General features: G+C 36.9%; 1 protein-coding gene across 8 annotated transcripts in view; it reads right to left on the bottom strand.

Moving 5' to 3' along the window:
- The window catches only part of LOC121738916 (collagen alpha-1(XVIII) chain-like), a 195,560-nt gene that overhangs the window by 112,142 nt on the left and 61,930 nt on the right, over positions 1–21,488 (bottom strand). For all 8 annotated transcript variants that reach the window (XM_042131192.1, XM_042131193.1, XM_042131191.1 and 5 more), the window contains exon 2: positions 10,499–10,525. In XM_042131192.1, coding sequence (XP_041987126.1) covers positions 10,499–10,525 — 27 coding nt within the window. The remainder of the gene's footprint in view (positions 1–10,498; positions 10,526–21,488) is intronic.

Here is a 21,488-nt window from a genome sequence, read left to right on the forward strand (position 1 = left end):
AAGTGAAAGCATAAACACAATCATTAATTCAAACAGACGGACAGAACAATCTTATGTGTAGATAAATTAATTGCTGTACATTAATCGCATTCGGCAGTTGATATCAGTTAATTCTGTATTGCCTAATACATACTAGTAAATGAGAAAGTGTGTTTTGGCCCTTCACGCAAAAATTTGGATGTTCTGTGTTAATATTGGTTCCAGGAAAATGACAAATCATAGTTTTTATCCGATCGATCGATATCGAAAGATATTCCGACGAATTTCAGCGCAACGCGAATCGTAGACCTTTCCATTTACATGCACACAGTTATCTAATGCGCAGGTGAGATAGCCTGATATCGAAGGCACATTCAAAAGATGAGAATAAGGCCCTTGTCAGTTGCCGTGCGATTGTGATTTGTGAAGCTGCACTAGTCAAGATAGAGCCTTTTTTTGCATGGGGAAATGCTTGGCGCATCCCCGGCGGATTGTGGATAACGGTCGGAGTATGTGGGACTCTCGGATGGGATCTACCCACTAAAACCCCTATGGCGCCCCACTCCTCCGCAATAGGCAAAGGTACGGGCACGATCAACCCACCACAACTCTACCAGCAGTTGTCCGCAGACTCATCACAAGCCAAGCTATAGCCTAAACTCTAAAGTCCGGACACCATTCATACTTATATTATAAATGTGAAAGTGTGTCTGTATGTCTGTTACTTCTTCACGACCAAACCGCTAAACCGATTTTGCTGAACTTCGAGGAGATACTACGAGTCCCGAGAAAGGACATAGGATTTTTTTTATGAAAGAAGGGAGCAAACGAGCAAACGGGTCACCTGATGGAAAGCAACTTCCGTCGCCCATGGACACTCGCAGCATCAGAAGAGCTGCAGGTGCGTTGCCGGCCTTTTAAGAGGGAATAGGGTAATAGGGTAGGGTAGGAAGGGAAGGAAAGGGAATAAGGGAGGGTAAGAAAGGGAATAGGGTAGGGAATTGGGCCTCCGGTAAACTCACTCACTCGGCGAAACACAGCGCAAGCGCTGTTTCACGCTGGTTTTCTGTGAGAACGTGGTATTTCTCCGGTCGAGCCGGCCCATTCGTGCCGAAGCAAGGCTCTCCCACTATAAAAGATTATTTTATCCCACAAAAAGGAACGGTTCGAGTTGCAGTGTAATCTAGTAACTCATAATCTCAAGTTCACACTATCTTACATAATATTATATTTTTGTCGCATTTACGTATCCACTAAAATCACGCGCGTGTGAGTAACACAGAATATAATGAGCCTGAACTATGAATTGGATATTAACAAGAATGGTTGGATTCCTAATGCAAGTGCCTATATTAATGCCCGCATTGCTTATTCAGATTGTATGCAATAGGACAGTGAGTGACTTTAACAAGACACTACTGTCGTTTAGAACGGTGTAAATGGTCTGTCTACTCGTATTAGTTGCATTTCAGCATTCATTTCAGCCATTTTGTTGGAAACTGTCTGAAATAGGTAAGTTTATCTACGTTTATATAATTGGTTTTTTATTTTAAATAAGGGGGCAAACGAGCAAACGGGTCACCTGATGGAAAGCAACTTCCGTCGCCCATGGACACTCGCAGCATCAGAAGAGCTGCAGGTGCGTTGCCGGCCTTTTAAGAGGGAATAGGGTAATAGGGGAGGGTAGGGAAGGGAAGGGATGGGAATAAGGGAGGGTAAGGAAGGGAATAGGGTAGGGGATTGGGCCTCCGGTAAACTCACTCACTCGGCGAAACACAGCGCAAGCGCTGTTTCACGCCGGTTTTCTGTGAGAACGTGGTATTTCTCCGGTTGAGCCGGCCCATTCGTGTCGAAGCATGGCTCTAGCACGTTTAATGGAATGTAAAAACTATAGGTACCCATAAATAGCGTATAGAGCCGATTTCCCGACCCAAAAAAAATATGCAAAAAACAAAAAAAAAAATCAGAGTGAACTCTATATAAGGGACACATATTTTGCAAGAAATATTAATTCGAAGATGTGTTAATGATTTTGTAATGTGCAGTTTAGAATCTAGGTTCACACTTTAGGAGCGAAAAAAAAAGAGCAGCTATACATTTACACCGCGTGCGGGGTGGTAGAGAAAAAGAGAACTCGCTACTCGCTCTCCATGCTTATCCCTCTTTAAAGAAGCTGGACTTATGTATCAGTAGCGTTCTGCTACTCATAGCTTAGTCCAGCTCTATCCCTAATAGCTTTATTACTAATATTAGTAGTCACTTAATAGTCGGCCTATTGATTATACAGAACCTCCAATTAGCTGGTCCATTAACATTTAGATCTAATCTCGAACCAGACTCACTGATTTATGATCTACCTTTTGATGAACCGGAAAGTAACAGTTAAATTTAACTGTTCCATTTGAATCCATCAGTTATTTTTATATTTTGCGTGTAATCGATATGATGTATTGAGCAATAGATAATATGATGAGCAAGAGAGAATAGTAGAGTCGTCGAATTCTGTTCGGTTCCATCGAATTCGATCTTATAACTTTAGTGCTAAGGTTGGAAATACAGAATCTATAATATATTCTCTACTACAATATACACAGTACACACCCTCTTACTAACGCACATTTATATGAAACATCTTCTATGTAAGATTTTTGTGTGTTATACTATAGACTAGCGACCCGCCCCGGCTTCGCACGGGTATAAAATATAAGCCTATGTCATTCACTGAAATAATGATAAAAAATTAAAATCGATTCAGTAGTTTTGATTTATATTTATTACTACCCTTGGCCCGCATTAATGGCCGGTACCGCCGCAAAAGATACGTCCCGCATTTTTTTAATCTGTAATAATATCTTCAAAAATATTCATTTAAATCATATGCTGTAAAAGGCCATATAGATCTACATTAAATTTGTTAATTTAATGTATTTAAGGTATATTGGATAAGGATTAATACTATATTTATTAAAATTGCTTCGAAAATTAGCCATTATTTATCGTAAAAAGTAAATGACAAAAATGTTATTGTGGGATATCCATAAGAGAATATAGGTAGTATGCTTATCTTGGTCTGGCTATGGCGTATAACTATTTATTTGTATGCTAACTCAACCGGCAGCCGGCTGCCGCATAACAATTGAAAATCTATTGTGTCTGTGATACCCACGATGAAGGCATTAAAAAATAATTAGGAAGAGGTCAGGTGAAAAGGTTTAAATTTTAATACGTTTGAACAATATAGATTTGAACATTGCTTACAACTTCCATCAATATAATATTACTTGTGTAACATCACATTTGACGACCTCTGTGGCTCAGTGGTGAGCGCGTTGGTAGCTCTAGCCGGGGGTCGCGGGTTCGAATCCCGCCGACGGACCAAAAAGTTTTCAATGTTCCCGGGTCTGGATGTGTATTAAATATGTGTATGATATAATAAAAATCTTAAATATATGTATAGTATAAAAGTATTAAATATATTTCCGTTGTCTGGTACCTGTAACACAAGTCCTTCAGGTACTTAGCACGGGGCCAGACTGACGTGGTGTGAAGCGTCCATAGATATTATTATTATTATTATTATCACAGCAAAACATACATTCTCACGAAAATTTCTAACTATGAGACGCGATTTCACGACCCTATCTAGTAATACACCTAAGTTTCTAATAAACTACGTTTAAATAGTAAATACTATTAAAATGGCCATCATAGTATAGCAGTTAATCATTTTGCCTTAAACGGACAGTGGCCATTTGTAAAGCTGAAGCTTGCACAAGCAACAATATAATTAACTGGTAGTCGTTTGTATGTCATTATTGATGAAATAATTATACACTGCGTATATCCTTCAACTTTTGACTTTAGGTTTTATACTAAAAGGGTTGCCTATTAGCTTTGTCCACACTATGCACTTTCATGTTCAATTTTCATCATATAGTGGACAGCTATAATTGGCTATTACCATTTGCCACCTCAAAAGTACCGTTTTGATCAAAATTTCAAATAAAAAGCCACTTTATGACATAGGCTACAGATTTCTTTTCAACTGACATTGGCCTAGCGACCCATGCCGCCGCTGCTTTGCAGTGACATAGAGCAAAATCAAACCTACAGCCTAGGTCATAAAGTGGCATTTTATTTGATTTTTTTATTTTTTGTCCTGTCCACACTGTGCTTTTTTTTTGGGCATGAGTTATAGCGCAGTCAACAGCACGTACGTGAGGCATGCCCGCGACGCATGCGCTCTGACCGTATCAAAAACTTTTGCTTGGTTCTATTTTTTCTGGAATTTCTTATGACCAAATAAGTCGCACATATTCTACCCAGTAAAAAATTCTCGTCGCACATGTTACAATAAGAGATATCTTGTAATATGTCAATAATATCTCTTGTAAAATGTCAATAATACATTAAACAGTTACCTACCGCTGTTTATTCTGGCTTACAGGAGTTGCAGTGGTGGATATGTATGGTGGGCCATTTTACCTTTAGTCATCGGTAATAAGACGTGTAAAATAGGTGAAGATTTAAGTGAAGAAGCAGCTATACTCCAGAAAATGTTTTCTTGGCACCGGCGCAAAATCTTGGCAAGTCACAACATTTTCACAGTTAACCTATGATATTTCGCTTATATATATTAAAATAATTATTTTTGCCTGCAACTTCGTGCGGACAGTTTATCGGAAACTGTACTGTTTCTGTGTCCAATAAATCTATGCCGGAAGTCGGGACTCAAAATATATCTCTATTCATGAAAAAATACGTGGGAGAGCCATGCTTCGGCACGAACGGACCGGCTCGACAGGAGAAATACCACGTTCTCACAGAAAACCGGCGTGAAACAGCGCTTGCGATGTAATTCGCCGAGGGAGTGAGTTTACCGGAGGCCCAATCCCCCTACCCTATTCCCTTCCCTACCCTCCCCTATTCCCTTCCCATCCCTACCCTCCCCTATTACCCTATTCCCTCTTAAAAGGCCGGCAACGCACCTGTAGCTCTTCTGATGCTGCGAGTGTCCATGGGCGACGGAAATTGCTTTCCATCAGGTGACCCGTTTGCTCGTTTGCCCCTTTATCTCATAAAAATTAGTTTATTGACATAGCGGTGTTATAATAATACTATTACGAATGTAAAAATCTGTATGTCGCCTGTTCTCTACCCTATCTTCATTTCTACAAGCTTAAACTACTGAACTAACTGACAAATCTAACTAAACAATATTGCGAGCAACTTCTAAAAATTCAATATCAGTATTCAAAACAGCTCATGGGTTATTAAGACAGCACTCAAGAGAATGCAGTTCGAATATTAAATATCTTAATTACAGTTCTAAAAGTCTTAACAATGAGCGCAAGTCTTGAAAAAATTTACATAAATGGAAGTGGAAAAAGCCTTCAAACAATGCAGTAATGCAGTTGCAAATTACAATACACTGGAAAAGCTACGCGTGTAAGAAAGTCGAGGTATGCAGGTACAACGTACACTTGCGACTGAAACTTCTGCGACAGCTTGTTGACAGCATTTTATTTTTGAAGTGAATAACTTCTTCAGCGGCAGTTCTCTTTAACCGACTTCCAAAAAGGAGGAGGTTATATGTTCGGCTGTGGATTTTTTATTTTTTTTGTTTGTGTATGTTGAACGATTACTCCGCCGTTTGTGAACCGATTTTCGAAATTTTTGTTTTGTTGTATTAGGTTTCACTCCAATTTGGTACCATGTTCACAAAAGTGGTGACCTGATGAAGGGATCCATGAGTAATCGAGGGAACTCCTCGAAATTTATATGGTAACATATAGTGATTTTGGTTTTATAAGAAGCATCCTAAGCATATGCTACCAAAACGCAAGATTTTGCACCGAGGTATACTATGGTTCCGAAGATACTAACAGAACTCCGGATTCCTTATAAATACAAGTTTGAGGGCTTAGGCGCTGTTTTAAGAACTGAAAGCATATGCTACTCTGCAAATTACATTCATCATCATCATCATCATTACCACGTCAGGGTCACCAATGTCACCAAAATTAAACAACAAATTCAGCCTTAACTCCAGAGCGTAAGGCACACATTTGACATTACTTCTGAGAAGTAAGCTGCTTCGATAAAGTAACATGCATACTGCGCGAAATTGCCGAGATATTATTTACCTACTATTCTGGAAAACAACCTAATTTCAAACTTAAGCATTGCGATTAGCGTTCAATAGTGCAATAACTGTCTGCCGTCTCGCTTTAATCTGTCAAGCGAGCGGCGCCGGGCCGGGCGCACACTAGCGGCCGAGCCGCAGCGGCCACCGAGATAGTCATAGATACATTATTATGCAACCAACCAATGCACCTGGGGCATAATTCTCAGGATGTGAGAAAAGTTCATCTTCGAATAAAATACCGAATTATGAGATTTTTACGAGCGCAACACAGTTTGTGTATTCTCAAAACTTCACATTCAAATATTTCGTGCAAAGATCGCTCGAGTCGAACGAGTGGGACCGGTTATAGATGTCCGAATTCGTACTCCACATGTGGCCGCTTGGGAGTTGAAGCGTTCGAGACCGGTTTCCTGCACGATATAATTTGTTGCTAATAGTTTGTGTATTCTCAAAACACTCGAAATATTTCGTGTAAAGATCGCTCGAGTCATACAACTTACAAGTGCTAGGGACCGGTAGATCTCCAAATTCGTACACAAATTCACCTCCTATTGGTGGATACGTATCAAAGTAGTTGTCAAATAAATAAATTACGAACAAATATTCGTGCTTGTGTTTCTTTTACGATATAATTCCCTACTTATAAGATAATATGTTTAAAAGAAACTATTTATAATTTCGTTAAATTAGAGTAGTTTGTACAAATGTATATTCTGTCCAGTTTCTGAATTAGAATATTAAAATTTTATCAGAACTTTTGTTCTATTATGTAGTTTATATACGTTTTAGGATAATAACGTTTATTATAATATGGGAACTAATTTTTTGAGCGGTTATTTAAATATTTCGGATGTTATTATGATCAGTTTAAAAAAATATTGAGCAGTTATTTAATTTTATGGCGGTTGATTAATTATTGCGACTGTAAAACATGGACAGTAATAAAAAAATAATTGGGCAGTCCAATAACTGAATGAGAGATAAAAATGATGGAATGAGCGGTTCGATAACGACTTAACAGAAGGCCTACTTAACCACGGATACCGTAGCGGGGGGACGGGGGGGCCCCCCGCCAAAACAAAAACAAACACAATCCAGAAAGTCCAAGAGTAGGTTAGGTTAGGTTAGAACTCAGACCACAACACAGAGGGAGCCGAGCGAGCGCAGCGAGCGTGCTGCAGCAGCAGCCGGCGACCGTCTTACTTTCAAAATGATGAAGATTGAGTACAGAAATAGTAGAGTTTTAGCCGAATACGGAAAAAGGCACTATTAGATAGGAAAAATTATTTAATACTTTTTAGTTCATATTATAAGGATGTTATTATTGTTTTACCTTGGAAGTTGGTTTTAATTTTTTGTTAAAAATAATAATTTTGGGATGGGTACAAAATGTTAAAAATTCTCAAGACGAAGGTAGAGACGACGATGTATTAAAAAAACGTTATTTGCTACTAAATAAGCTTTAGTAAATATCCACTTTCTTTTAGCTACTTTACCACTTATTCACTTTTTATTCGAGAGAAGCAAAATGAACTAGTAGCACATTTATAATTTTAGTAGTTTATGCATGTATTTCATTATCTAAAATCATGTTAATTATACTGTGCATGCGTTTGTCTCCTCTGCCAACGCATACTAACAAAAGTAATTATTCGCTAAGACTTTTTCTAGAAAGTTGCAGTAATATGAAATCAGACAGAACGACACATGTATAGTTTGTGCGTTTTAAGATGATATGGGTGACACATTATAATTGACAATAGTAGGGAATTTACCTAAGAAAATTAATCGATAATTTAAAAATATCGAATCACTTCGTAAAGGAATTGCAATCGAAATTATCGATTTCGTACTGATGAAAATGGCCGCCCTTTTTATCGATTTGATTTCGATTCAACAGTGTCAATCTCTATTGGCATAAGTTCCATTTCATGCATCTGACATTTTTCAAATATTTTCGTTACAATAATTTTCACAGTTAAAATTTATAATTTTACATTAATAAGTTAGTATTTAGCAACTTTTCATTTTTATTCATTTACAATTATAGGAAACATTTGTTTTTGTAGATGGAATATAATTTATTAGATTTTGATTTTTTTTGTTTTCTTGTAAATAAAAACCCGTAGCAAGGAATATGAGAAGTGTCACCCATATCATCTTAAAACGCACAAACTATAGTTAGTCTGCTGTCTGCGCTGAGCTTAATAAAGTAAAATTAAAGGCACGTACGAGTATATCTATACTAATATTATACTATACTAATATTATAAATGCTAAAGTATCTCTGTCTGTCTGTCTGTCTGTCTGTCTGTCTCGCTTTCACACCAAAACTACTGAACCGATTGCAATGAAATTTTGTACACAGATATTCTAGAGTCTGAGAAAGGACATAGGCTACATTTTGATGTGGGAAAATATCTTATTTCCATGAAAATATCGATGAAAATTAATTCGCATTGCGCGTGGCCAGCGCTCATCCCGGGGGTCCTGGGTCCCGCAGGCGGAACAAAAAGTTTTCAATGTTCCTGGGTCTTTAAAATAATATTTCAAAAACTTAAATATATTTTATGTATAATATTATAAAAAATCCAGAAATATATCGATGCAATGAACATTTTAGATCTAATACGATTCAACAGATGGCGTTTTATTTTTTACTTCATTGTAACATAGAACTAATCATACTTATTAGTTATTATGTTTTTGTTTATAGTTTTTAATACGTTAGAATATTATGTTTAATAATATTATCACTTGGTATAATAATAATCAATCTATCTTATCTTATAGAACTCCTACTGCATTTCTAAGGAGTTCGAGTGTACCGTGTCGGCCTATATTCCATCCAGAAAATATATCAATGCAATCAACATTTTAATTCTAATATATGAAAACAGATGACGTTTTATTTTTTACTTCATTATTGTAACAGAACTAATCATACTTACTTTATTATTTATTATTGTTTTTATTCATAACTAGCTGTTGCCCGCGACTTCGTCCGCGTGGACTTTAGTTTATAGCGCGCGGTGTCAACAAAATTTGTGTCAAATTTAAAAACTTTTTAAAACCCTGGTAAGTGGTACCCCTCTTAGGGCCGCGCTACACCGGAATGGCAGCGCTGAAAGTGCTCGCCTCGCCGCTGCCATTCCGGTGTAGCGCGGCCCTTAATTAATCAAAATACCCAAAAACAGATGTGCAGTGTGCACATAATCTATACAAATATTATAAATGTGAAAGTATCTCTGTCTGTCTGTCTGTCAGTCTCGCTTCCACGCCAAACGCCAAAACTACCAAAAAGTCTAAAGCCTGAGAAAGGACATAGGCTACTTTTTTACTGGAAAAAAGGGTTGTAAGGGTCGTCAATTTGTTCAAAAAATTCATAATAGATGGCGCCGTGCGTCTTCTACATCGCGCTGACGCTTGCTCAAAAGTCTTTCTATAAGAGGTGGTATCATCTTACATTTAAGTCTCGATTTTTTCGATTGTTATATCTATTCCACGGTATTAAATAACTCGGTACTTTATCTGTGCAGGCAGTGACGTAACCTTAAGACCAAATTTCACCAACGACTGTTAAAGTTAATGCTCGAATTAGTATCACGTTAGCTGTTTCGTTTTTCATATGAATGAAAGAGAAGACAGGACATTTTAACAAGCTGTTAACACTGACAGACGTTGGTGAAATCGGGGCTAAACCTATCAATGATAAATATTTTATGGGTAAAGTTGTGTAATTGGAGGGCTAAATAAGCCTTAAAATTTGGCATAAAATATAAAGTTTAATATAAAAAAATGAAGTACTTAATGTGTGTACACTGCACAGCTGTATTGATTTAAGGGGTACCAGGGTTTTTTTATAAAAGCTTTTGACACCAATTTTGTTGACATCGCGCGCTATAAACTGAATTCCACGCGGATACAGTCGCGGGCAACAGCTAGTTTATAATATGTAAGTCTTATTCTAAGTACTCACATACAGTTTTGCTCTATAGTTTTACTCCAAATCAAGTAATAATTACTGTGTGGACCGCAAAACTCACAGCTCGAAGGCTCGCATCGAGCCATTTTGATGGAATTAAATATATCGATTTAGAGTAAAACTACCGTAAGGTGTAAATTATGTAGTCTGTGGTAAAAGTATCGAGCAATGCTGAATGTGTGTACGAAATTCTGAGCCGCGGATTTTGCTCGACGTTTTGCTCGATCAATCAAAACCGTATGTGAGTTTAGCAATAGCTAAACTTTACCTATATTACTAAATTTTGGCTCGGTCAACCGAAATATTTAAAAGAAGATAATAATTGTCTAAGAGTTACCTTTTTTAAAACATTTACTGAAAGTTAAAAGTTAGAGAGTCCCACATACCTAATGGTCCGTCGAACCTTTGCGTACCTGTAACGAGAAATATACATAATATGTTTTGATTAGCATTTGATCGGCAAAATATAATGAATACCTTAGAACATTGCTTCTAAAATCTGTGATGAATACTAAGATAATTATAATAAGTATTATTATTGTAGTTTTATAATTAGTTATAGAATTTGATAAAGAGTAGCTACTAGCTAAAATCTATTTAAGTATATTAAATAGATACACCTTGAATAGTTTATAGAAATAATAATTACTGTAGTCTTTTTCTGGTACATTTGAAAAGCCACACGACAGACAAAGACCTTGAATACGCTGCGTAATCTTCTAATATATTAAAATTGTCGTGTCACAGTGTTTGTGCGCGAACTCCTCCAAAACGGCTCAACCGATTTTAATAAAATTTTGTATGTACATTCGTGAGGCCTGAGGTACAGAATATAATAATATATTAATAGTACCATCCTGAGGATAGGTTTTATACAAAGGTCTACATATGTAACTCTGCGGGTAGTTTATACGTCCGGACAACTAAATTTGGAGAATCAGCCTGTACAGCACAATGTATCGTGTTTCGTCAAATACCTTACACGGCAATAGAACTTGAGATTCTCCAAGATTTATTGCTGTATTCTCTAGCAAACCCATGCCTTTATTCCCTCGTTTTAAAGTTCATATTCCCTCAGCATTCTCAGATTTGGATGCGACTTATGTGATACTGGTCTACGATTGATGATAGGAATCATATACTGTGACAAGTTTATCCATGTTTTAGTAATCAATGAGTATTAATGTGTCGTTTGTAGTGTAGTTATTACATTGTAATTCAAGATGGCTTACTCTCATCGAAATATAATATACTATAGAAGGTTATCCTTTTATTATACATAATATTATGTATATTGTATTTCGATGAGTGATATCTCATACGGCGGGGCTAAAATGGTCACATTTAACAATTCCTCTCAATCAATTCAGCAAATGAATTGTCAAAACTTTGAAACTGACAAATGTCAAATCCGTACAATAATAAAGAAATGAATTGCAAGCAGAGTTGCATTTTGCGATTTTAGGAAAATGAGTCATATTATGATTCATATCATGATTCTTCAAAGCGACCATTTTAGCCCCGCAGAACATTGGACCGTTCCAATGAGTAGCTCCAGTTACTTTGTACTATTATCTATTCTGTGCTCCAGTTTCTGGATAGGGTAACGAAAATTTTATACCGAAACTACGACGCCTTGGTGTGCATTAGTAGAATCATTTATTTGACTCAGTAATCGTCCTATAGTATTTTAATGCTTGCAGTACAGAAAATTGTTTTTCAAAATACGAAGCAGTTGTGAGACAATAAAGAAAATTCAAAGTACTTATTGACTATAGACCAGTCATTCCCAAAGTGGTCCAGGTGGACCCCCAGAGGTCCACGTGAGACTAGACGGGGGTTTACGTTAGCCCTGACAAAAAATGAGGGTCCACAATAATTGTAGGCGGGGCTCCATGTAAATTAATTTGGTTAGCAGTGAAGAACTTTTGTGCAGGCTTGATTTCTCTTATCACATATCAGAAAGCATAGGCCAGGGATGGCGAACCCTGCCTAATTAAAGAGCCACTTTTCTGAATAATCACTAAAGGGATATCATAGACGTGCCACAAAATAATATTTTTATTTGTAATGCTGGGGCATTATAAATATTTAAAAATATAATACCCCTAGCCTAACCTGGCGCACAGGCGGATTATTTGTTGAAAAGCACAGCGACTGTTACTTAAAATAATAGTAAGTGTCATTGATTAGTATTTGGGGGGGGGGGGGGGGGGGGCAGCTAAGGGGTCCACAGTATGCACCAAAACCTTAAAAGTGGGCCACGAAACAATGGAGTTTGGGAACCTCTGCTATAGACGGACGAAACGAAACTATGGACGCAGTTAATTTGTGTATCATCCCACACAAAAATTACGCATTGAAAAATTGTGGTTTAATACGCAAATTCTTAACAGCGACCCATTAGGAAAAAGCTCAAATAATGTGATCTGTTGATGATGAATAAAAACAGAACCCGTAAAAAACAATTGTCTTTCCATTTTGTATTATGTGGCTTGGAAATACCAAGTTCAAAGGTAACGTGAGTAGAACAAAGGGCGCACGATGTGGGTAGAACTTTATTAATTACATCAAAGTACCAAGAATCAAACATCAAAGTTGATAATGATACTTTTGTCCCGTGTCTCGTTAATGAAGATACTTCCAAAAACATCCTCGTATTATTAATTTAAGTTTGTTGAGACACAATACTATTATAAATGCGAAAGCGTGTCTGGCTCTGTTTCACTGTTCACGACGAAACCGCTGAACTGATTTTTTTTATGAAATAAGGGGACAAACGAGCAAACGGGTCACCTGATTGAATGCAACTTCCGTCGCCCATGGACACTCGCAGCATCAGAAGAGCTGCAGGTGCGTTGCCGGCCTTTTAAGAGGGAATAGGGTAATAGGGGAGGGTAGGGATGGGAAGGGAATAGGGTAGGGGATTGGGCCTCCGGTAAACTCACTCACTCGGCGAAACACAGCGCAAGCTCTGTTTCACGCCGGTTTTCTGTGAGAACGTGGTATTTCTCCGGTCGAGCCGGCCCATTCGTGCCGAAGCATGGCTCTCCCACACGTATATCGTATATTTTTAACAGACTTCCAAAAAGGAGGAGGTTATATTTTGATGTATGGTATGGATATATAATATTTTGAGGGAGGGAGGACATAGGTTACTTTCAATTCCGGAAAAATAATGCGGTTCTCGCGCGAAGAAGGGATTTTGCGCAACGGAGCACAGACACAAAATTATATTCTGTATTATAATTCATACAATACAGAATATAATTTTGTGTCTGTGCAAAACTTTACATTTTGCCAAAAAAAAAAAACATATTTATAGGTAAGTATGTTTTTTTTTTCGAAGTCCGCTCTTAGCCTTATTACATATTATTTTATCTGTGCCAAATTACATAAAAACTAGTCGAGAGATTAGCGCGTTCAAACGCGTTCAAAATGTAGAGAAATACCTATGTATTTCTCTACATTTTGAACGCGTAGGCGCTATAACCTACAAGTCATTAAAATAGGATTTCTTTTAAATAAAGCGCTCGAAGTCACGGACAAAGAAATACATACAGTTTCAAATAATAATATTAAAATGACCATAGGTGTTACCCTCGATTCAAATATGCCGCTTAATATCATAATAATGGATAAACATAAAAATCACATTACGATCATGCATTAGTATAATAGAGATTTTATTACTTGCAGTAAAAATCAAAAATGAATACACCGGTATTAATGGAGATTAAGAAGTAACAAGTGAACGGTAAGTAAGTACTTCATTACTATCGGAAATAGAAGCTATTAAACGTAATAGGGCAACCACACTTTAACGGTAAGTGCCGCGAGAAGTCTACGGGCCTGTTTCACTTAACTTGACAGATAGAGTATGGAGAATCTGTCAAAAAGTTGTGGAAAACTAACCTAACCATTTTTTTTAATTAAATAAGGGGGCAAACGAGCAAACGGGTCACCTGATGGTAAGCAACTAGCGTCGCCCATGGACACTCGCAACATCAGAAGAGCTGCAGGTGCGTTGCGGGCCTATTATTATCCTATCCTACCCGGCACTTTATCAGGAAGTGGTAAAACAGGCCCTTATTATCGTAAGGCTCGATTTATATATGCGCCCAAACGCGTGGTTTTCCGCTATACCACGAAATCATAAGCAATAAATAATAATGTATATAAATAGCAGGGCGACCGCGCCGCTATTTAAATAAATCGTTATAAATCATTGCGTGTAGTCTCGCGGTGTAGCGGCCAAACCGCTCGTTCGCGCGGACGCATACAAATCCAGCCTTAGAATATTTTTTTGCAGCAAAGAGAAGGATAATAATAATTATTCGCAGTTGAGCTCCAGTGTCAGTTTGCTATCGCTCTCATTGTACGATCAGAGAAATGGTTTCATAGGAATGGCAGACTTACGCCGTTCTTTGGTCGGATAATGTCTAGTCATTGTTAATCGGAGTATAATGGCTAAGCAAAAAATCCAAAGTCTGCTTACTATGAATCAATTACGATGAAGTGTGTGAGTATGAAATCAAGCACGTACACATAAAAATAGCACATAAATGTCCTGGAGTAAATGATGCGTATTCACAAAGAAGAAGAGAGAAGTTTTCCGAAAGCGCGACCGCGAATTGTACGAATGAAGAAAATAATGACCTCGCGAAAAATCACCACATCAAGAAGAGATGTAAAGTTATGAAGCTTTAACAAGACAAGCAAGTCAAAAATATAAACACGTGAACCTATCCTTCTCGTGGTTTCTCGGCGATAGTCCAATGGATTGATGCACTGACATTAGAAACAATTATGGGGCTTACGGCCAAAACTTCTTCATCAAGCAAAGACGTATAGGCATAAAGCTTCATCACGGCAAGCAAAGCAAAACCGTAAATGTGTGAACCCATCCTTCTCGCAGTTTCTCAGCAATAGTCCAATAGGTTGATGCACTTAATTAGAAGCAATTATGGGGCTTACAAACTTCCTCATCAAGCAACATAAAGCTTCATCACGTCAAGCAAGGCAATGACGTAAAGGCGTGAAGCTATCATTCTCGCAGTTTCTCGATAGTCCAATGGCAATGGGTCTTTGATGCACTGACATTAGAAGCAATTATGGGGCTTACGGCCGGGGTCATCCATCAACATTATCAACGGACCGGAGATTTTGTTAAGGCTCATTGTGGCCTGTGGGTTCCGGAAGCGCAGGTGAACTTTACAAATCCCGTTTGAATGAATGTGATAGGGATGGTAGACGGTACAGATCTTTTAGCTTTTACATTTTGAGATTTAAAATTAGATTGGATCGGGTTTGAAAATATGATTAAGAGAGCTGGATAGAAACATGAAATATCGTAGTCTTTAAGCAAAATATACATGTATGGAAATAGTCATGCTTTTTGAAAAAAATACATTCAATCTTAAAGTACAGTGGCAGCTCCTTTACTTAATTACCAACATAAAACTATGATGGCCTGTTTCAACACTTCCTGATAAGGCTATCAACCAATTAACTTGACAGATCAAGTATGGAGAATCTGTCAAAAAAGTTGTGAATAGCCTATTAGGCACTTTATCAGAAAGTGGTGAAACAGGCCCTGAATATTTTTAAAACTAGTGCGTTTGACTTCCAAGTTCCAACAAAGATACCATTTAAAATCTGAGTGCACTTTAAAAATAAGTCCTTACTAAGCCCTGGTCGTAAGTTGTAACCTGAGAAGTGAAGACTCATTTATAATTCTAAGCCAGGGATTATTTGAACCGTAAAAGATTTGAAAAGAGTTAATCCTCCCACTAAAGTTACCGACGGCGAGTACTAAGGGTTCCTCACAGGGTATAATGAAGGAAGGACAGGCAACATTATACGGGGAGAAATCGTTGAAGATTGAAGTTCGGTACAGAATTGAATATTGCTATGTATATAGATGATGCTAACAACTTTCGTTTATGACGTGGAAACCGTAAATTTATAAAAAGTATTATATGCCCTTTTCGGGGGCTCAAAGTATCTCCATACCAAATTTCAGCAAAATCAGTCCAGCGGTTTGGGCGTGAACAGGTAACACGACATAGGGAATGACAGACAGACCGACAGACACACTTTTGCATCAATTATATTAGTATATATTAAATGAAAATTCCTTTTAATTTAAGAGTAGAGAAAAAAACAAAACTATTGAAAACATTTTATAATATACTTGGTACCTAATAACTAAGAAAACTTTTAGAGACTTATTAACTAAACTACAGAAATATTTTGAACTTGAATTCAATATCTAAAAGTGAGATTACATCTCGAGGTATGAAAAAACAAAAAAATCTGAAGAGTTAAAAAAGTTGTGACACGTTTTCAATTTGGTCAATAATACTTTTGCTTGAATTTTTGGCGAACTTTGATTAAACGGTTTTTCCTCGAAGGTCTGAAATGTTATTTTCTATACTAATATTATAAAGCGGAAGAGTTTGTTAGTTTGTTTGTTTGTTTGAACGCGCTAATCTCTGGAACCACTGGTCCAATATGAAAAATTCTTTCAGTGTTAGATAGTCCACTTATTGAGGAAGGCTATAGGCTATATTTTATCATGCTAAGACTAATAAAAGCGAAGAAATAGAGGAAAATGTGGAAAAAACGGGGGAAATTATATGAAAGGGCTTATTTGAAAGCGATAATATCAGGAACCACTGGTCCGATTTGAAAAATTCTTTCAGTTTTAGATAGCCCATTTATCAAGAAAGGCTGTAGACTATATTTTATCACGCTAAGATTAATAGGAGCGAGGAAATAGAGGAAAATGTGGAAAAAACGGGGTAAATTATATACGGATCAATTTTTATGTTACTTGGCAAACATGAAGAATAGACCACGTGAAGGGACATAGGCAATTTTTTTTGGGAAAAATCTACGGTTGCGTGAAATTCCTAAATTACGCGGGCGAAGCCGCGCGGAACAGCTAGTCTTAAATAATTTGAATATGTTTTCTACTAACAGAGTGAACCATCAACTTGATCACAAATCACTTATTACTTATCACTTATTTTTGTTACACGTTATACGAGGTGTAATAAAACTAAACGGTAATACTATATGGAGTGTACTGTGTATTATATGTATTGTGTATACCTACAGGTAACCGTGAATGTAGCAGCGCTGAAAGAGCGATTTTTTTAATGATTTGTATGGGCAAGCATCGCGTCGCAGCGTCATGAGTTTGCCCATACAAATCACAAAAAAATACTCTTTCAATGCTACTACTTTTACGATGAACTCTGTAAAAGTCCAACCTCGGTTTCGGTGACGGTAGCCGGTTTCATTGAAACCATGTCAGTTACGCAGGAGTAATTTTATAGTGGCAAGTGTGTGCGCAGTACACAAATTCATCATTCGCAGCAATCAGGTGATTAGCCTGTATTGTCCTAACCAGACATGGAAATAACAGTTTTCCAACGTGGGTAATCGAACCCACGACCTCCAAGTTCAGAGTCCCGCTCCTAATCACTGAGTCATGGATGCTTTAGATATAATACTGATAACACAAACGAAAGCAAAAAACTTGCAGTAATCTTATATCCTTCCTTTACGACAATCTAATCATATTATTTGATAAGTAAAGATTTGTGTTTATATTCACATGAGAATTTCTATCATATATATAATTAAACTATCATAAATTATTGTAATTAGGTATATTTTATTTTACGAATCGAATACCACGAAAAACGGAAAAGAAATAAAGATGGGTCGAAATAAGCCGGATTTACGCGGTGTCAATTTTTCCAAAGCTAGAATTACATTTTATTTTGGTAATTTTAGTTTAAATATTGTAAAGTTTGTATTTCGGAAGTATGTGATTAAATATCCCTTCACAACAAGGGTGGTAAAGAAGCCTTATGGCCCCTTACATCCAGGATGTAAATGGTCACATGTTACCATAACTTTATCTATAATATTATAATATCCTATTTCAATCATTTTTAAGTCTGTATTGTCATAGTAAAAGGAGGGGATGTAAGTTATCTTCATACAAAGGCACCGCGCGCGGCTTGTATGTGTGCGCGCGCCATAGTATCAATGCGTCACGGACGGCACACAACAAAATCTCGGCGGTATCAGCCTTATACAACTGGCCGAGATTTTGTTGTGTGCCGTGTGGCGACGCATTGATACTATGGCGCACACATACAAGCCGCGCGCGGTGCCTTTGTATGAAGATAACTTACTTCCCCTCCTTTTACTATGGTATTGTATTCAAGTCTCGATCGATAATCACCAGCAAAATTAAATCGAAATGAAAAGTTAAATTCTGCATTTATTGCTGACTAGACGGCGCCCGCAACTCCGTTGCGCCAAAACTCGTTTGTCGCGCGGGAACCATACAATTTTCCGGGACAAAAAGGATCCTAATATGTCCTTTCCCGGAACTTAAAGTATCTCCATACCGAATTTTAGTAAAATCGGTTCAGCGGTTTGGGCGTGAAGAGGTAACAGACAGACAGACAAACTTTCGCATTTATAATATTACTAGATGACGCCCGCAACTCCGTTGCGCCAAAACTCGTTTATCGCGCGGAGACCGTACATTTTTTCGGAACAAAAAGTATCCTATGTCCTTTCCCGGAACTCAAAGTATCTCCATGCCAAATTTCAGCAAAATCGGTTCAGCGGTTTGGGCGTGAAGAGGTAACAGACAGATAGACACTCTTTCGCATTTATAATATTAGTATGGATATGGGAGTTTGGATTACGTCTCTGCAAATTATGCTACATTTTGCTACAAAACTTTTAACAAATTTTTACTTTCATAGTTTTTGTGTCTTTTTACTGCCTCGTTATGTCGTTTATACTAATGTCCCTTTTGTTCTTTGATAAATTCTTTTTGTAAACATTTTCTTTCTTGTACATTCTTTTAAGATTTCAGCTTCTTGTTCGCTGTGTTGTAATTTTAAAACTTTTCCTTCGTAGCTGCTAGCTATGTTTTGAATGTAAAGCAAATTGTTACCTTTTTAAATAATATTTTAAGGTTCAACCGTTTTTTACAAATATAAGTATATTGTTTTTTTGAATTTTTGAATTTATTAAAAATTTTAAACTATATGAGGACCTCAACTCCGTTCGCCAAAATTAGTTTATCGCGCAGAAACCGTGCACTTTTTCTGGATGCAAAGTATTCTATGCTGTTTTTTGGGATTCAAAGTATCTCTTACTAAATTTCAGCAAAATCGGTTCAGTGGTTTGGACTTGAAGAGGTAACAGACAGACAGAATTTACATAAAGGCCTATTCTAGAATTTTATTAGGTACCTAATGAATTTTTTAATACGTCTAGTATTAAATGTAGGTTAAAATTAAATACTAGGCTCATATTATGCTTTGCCACTATAACTAACTATTAATCTAATTAGCAAATAAGCTTTAGATTTTCTTTTAGTACCGCGGACATTTGTAGATATATTGCAGTACGAGCATAACAATAAAATCGTAAAAGCGTTGGAAATGGTGAGGCAACGTAATGGTCATATAACTGCTCATTTCAATGTGAATGGGCGTGTAATGGGCGCGGGACAAATATTTGCTTCAAACGTTCAGCTGTGTAATGGTGGCGTAAACGATTTGTAAAATTTGTAAATACATGTAAAGCTGCGTGCATGTTATGTCGGGGCGCAGGTCGCGGCGGAGCGCTAAGTATTAAATGATTTTACCCCGGACGAAAAAAAGGTATCATAAGTTTGACGTGTCTGTGTAAAAGAGCAGGAATGAAAAGCGTAGGCATTTGTTTATTTTCTGCCCCTTCGGCGCTAGAAAACTTGAGTTACATCGTGAAATAATTATATCAATCGGTTGAATGCAAAATGTGTTATCATTCTCATTATTGAATTTATAGAGTTTAGTGAAGTTTTTTGTTTAGTTCTTAAATTTTATAAGAGCGCTACACTGGGTGCCAGAATAAGAATGATACTGATCCTGATGACCAAGAGCTGAGCGGGGCAGTATTGTACCGGTGTAAATTTATACAAAATATATTGTACTCAAGAGATCTGACCAGATTTCCGTCCTCTTGCTCACGCTGCGGCTCGGCATATTGTGCGCGTACTTCTAATGTTACAAAGGCTACCTCAAATAGTGATCCTTATTTTGTTAACACTAAGGACATGCTAGAACTCTGTAAATACTAATGATAACGGTAGTATCAAATAGTTTGTAGTCACGTAAGAAATGGCAGTAGTACCATAATTACCATGCAGCTTGGAACCATTTGTAAATGTTAATAATTATTGCTCATAATAGGAATAGTGGAAATAACAGCAAAACATTTTTTATATTATACTATATAGAACAAAGTGGAATACAGTGGTAGAACAAAAATATAATATACAATAATTTATATTTTGTTGCCACGTGATCAATTAATTTTGATTAAACCCTAACACTACTTGAAATTAATAAATTTAAAAAAAAATCAGGAAAGACATGAAATAAAAATATAAATAATTAAAAATATTACTAATATTAGATATCGCGGCAAGAAGTGTGCTAAAAAGGTTTTAAATTGACGTAGGGTAAATTACTAGTGGACAGTGATTGGACCAGTACCAGTCATTGAACAAACCACAACAACACAATATTTATTAAGGTTGAAGAAAAACAGGTAGTTTTTAAAGCAACCTTAATAAATAATATAGTGTTTTTGTACTCTGTCCAATGACACGTACTGTCCAATCACTAGTGCCATTTTTAGCCACCTAGGGTGACTAGGTGGCTCAAAATTTATTTTGAATAGTTTGTCAAATAAGCACCGTAGTTCATAGGCCGTAGCCTATCCCTAGCGTCCGAGTCTTGGCACTACAAAGAAAAATGTAATTCAAAGTTTTAAAATAAGAACATAACTAATTCAAATAATAGAACAAGTGTCGTGGAAACTTTGACACACTTCCCGACTTGGATTGTCAAAGTTAAAGTAATTCAGTCGATTTCTTTCCGACGCCGCGACTCCATGAATATTTTAAATTGGAAAACGTCATTTTGGTATCTATGCTAATATATTACAGTCTATTCTGGCATGAAAAATGTCGGAAGCGGTTCAGGGTTGCCAAACGAGAGGTTTAGCTCTTAAGGGTCAATTCAGACCGCAATTCAGTTCTTTAGAAATGAACGCGTCGCATTGCGGTCTGACCCTAAGAACTACGAATAAAAAATATTATGCAAATATTTACACTAAATCGGACGTGCTATGCCTCTTACAGCTAAAATTAAAAATATTAATTATACTTCTATTTAGTAAGAGGACCCTTACCTACATTTTTATTATTAAGTACAGTGAGATTTTAAATGTTTTCTGATATAAATGCTTTAGTAAAATGTAGGACGAGCAAATGAAAAATCA

This window comes from Aricia agestis, chromosome Z, assembly GCF_905147365.1.
Source record: "Aricia agestis chromosome Z, ilAriAges1.1, whole genome shotgun sequence".
NCBI lineage: Eukaryota > Metazoa > Arthropoda > Insecta > Lepidoptera > Lycaenidae > Aricia > Aricia agestis.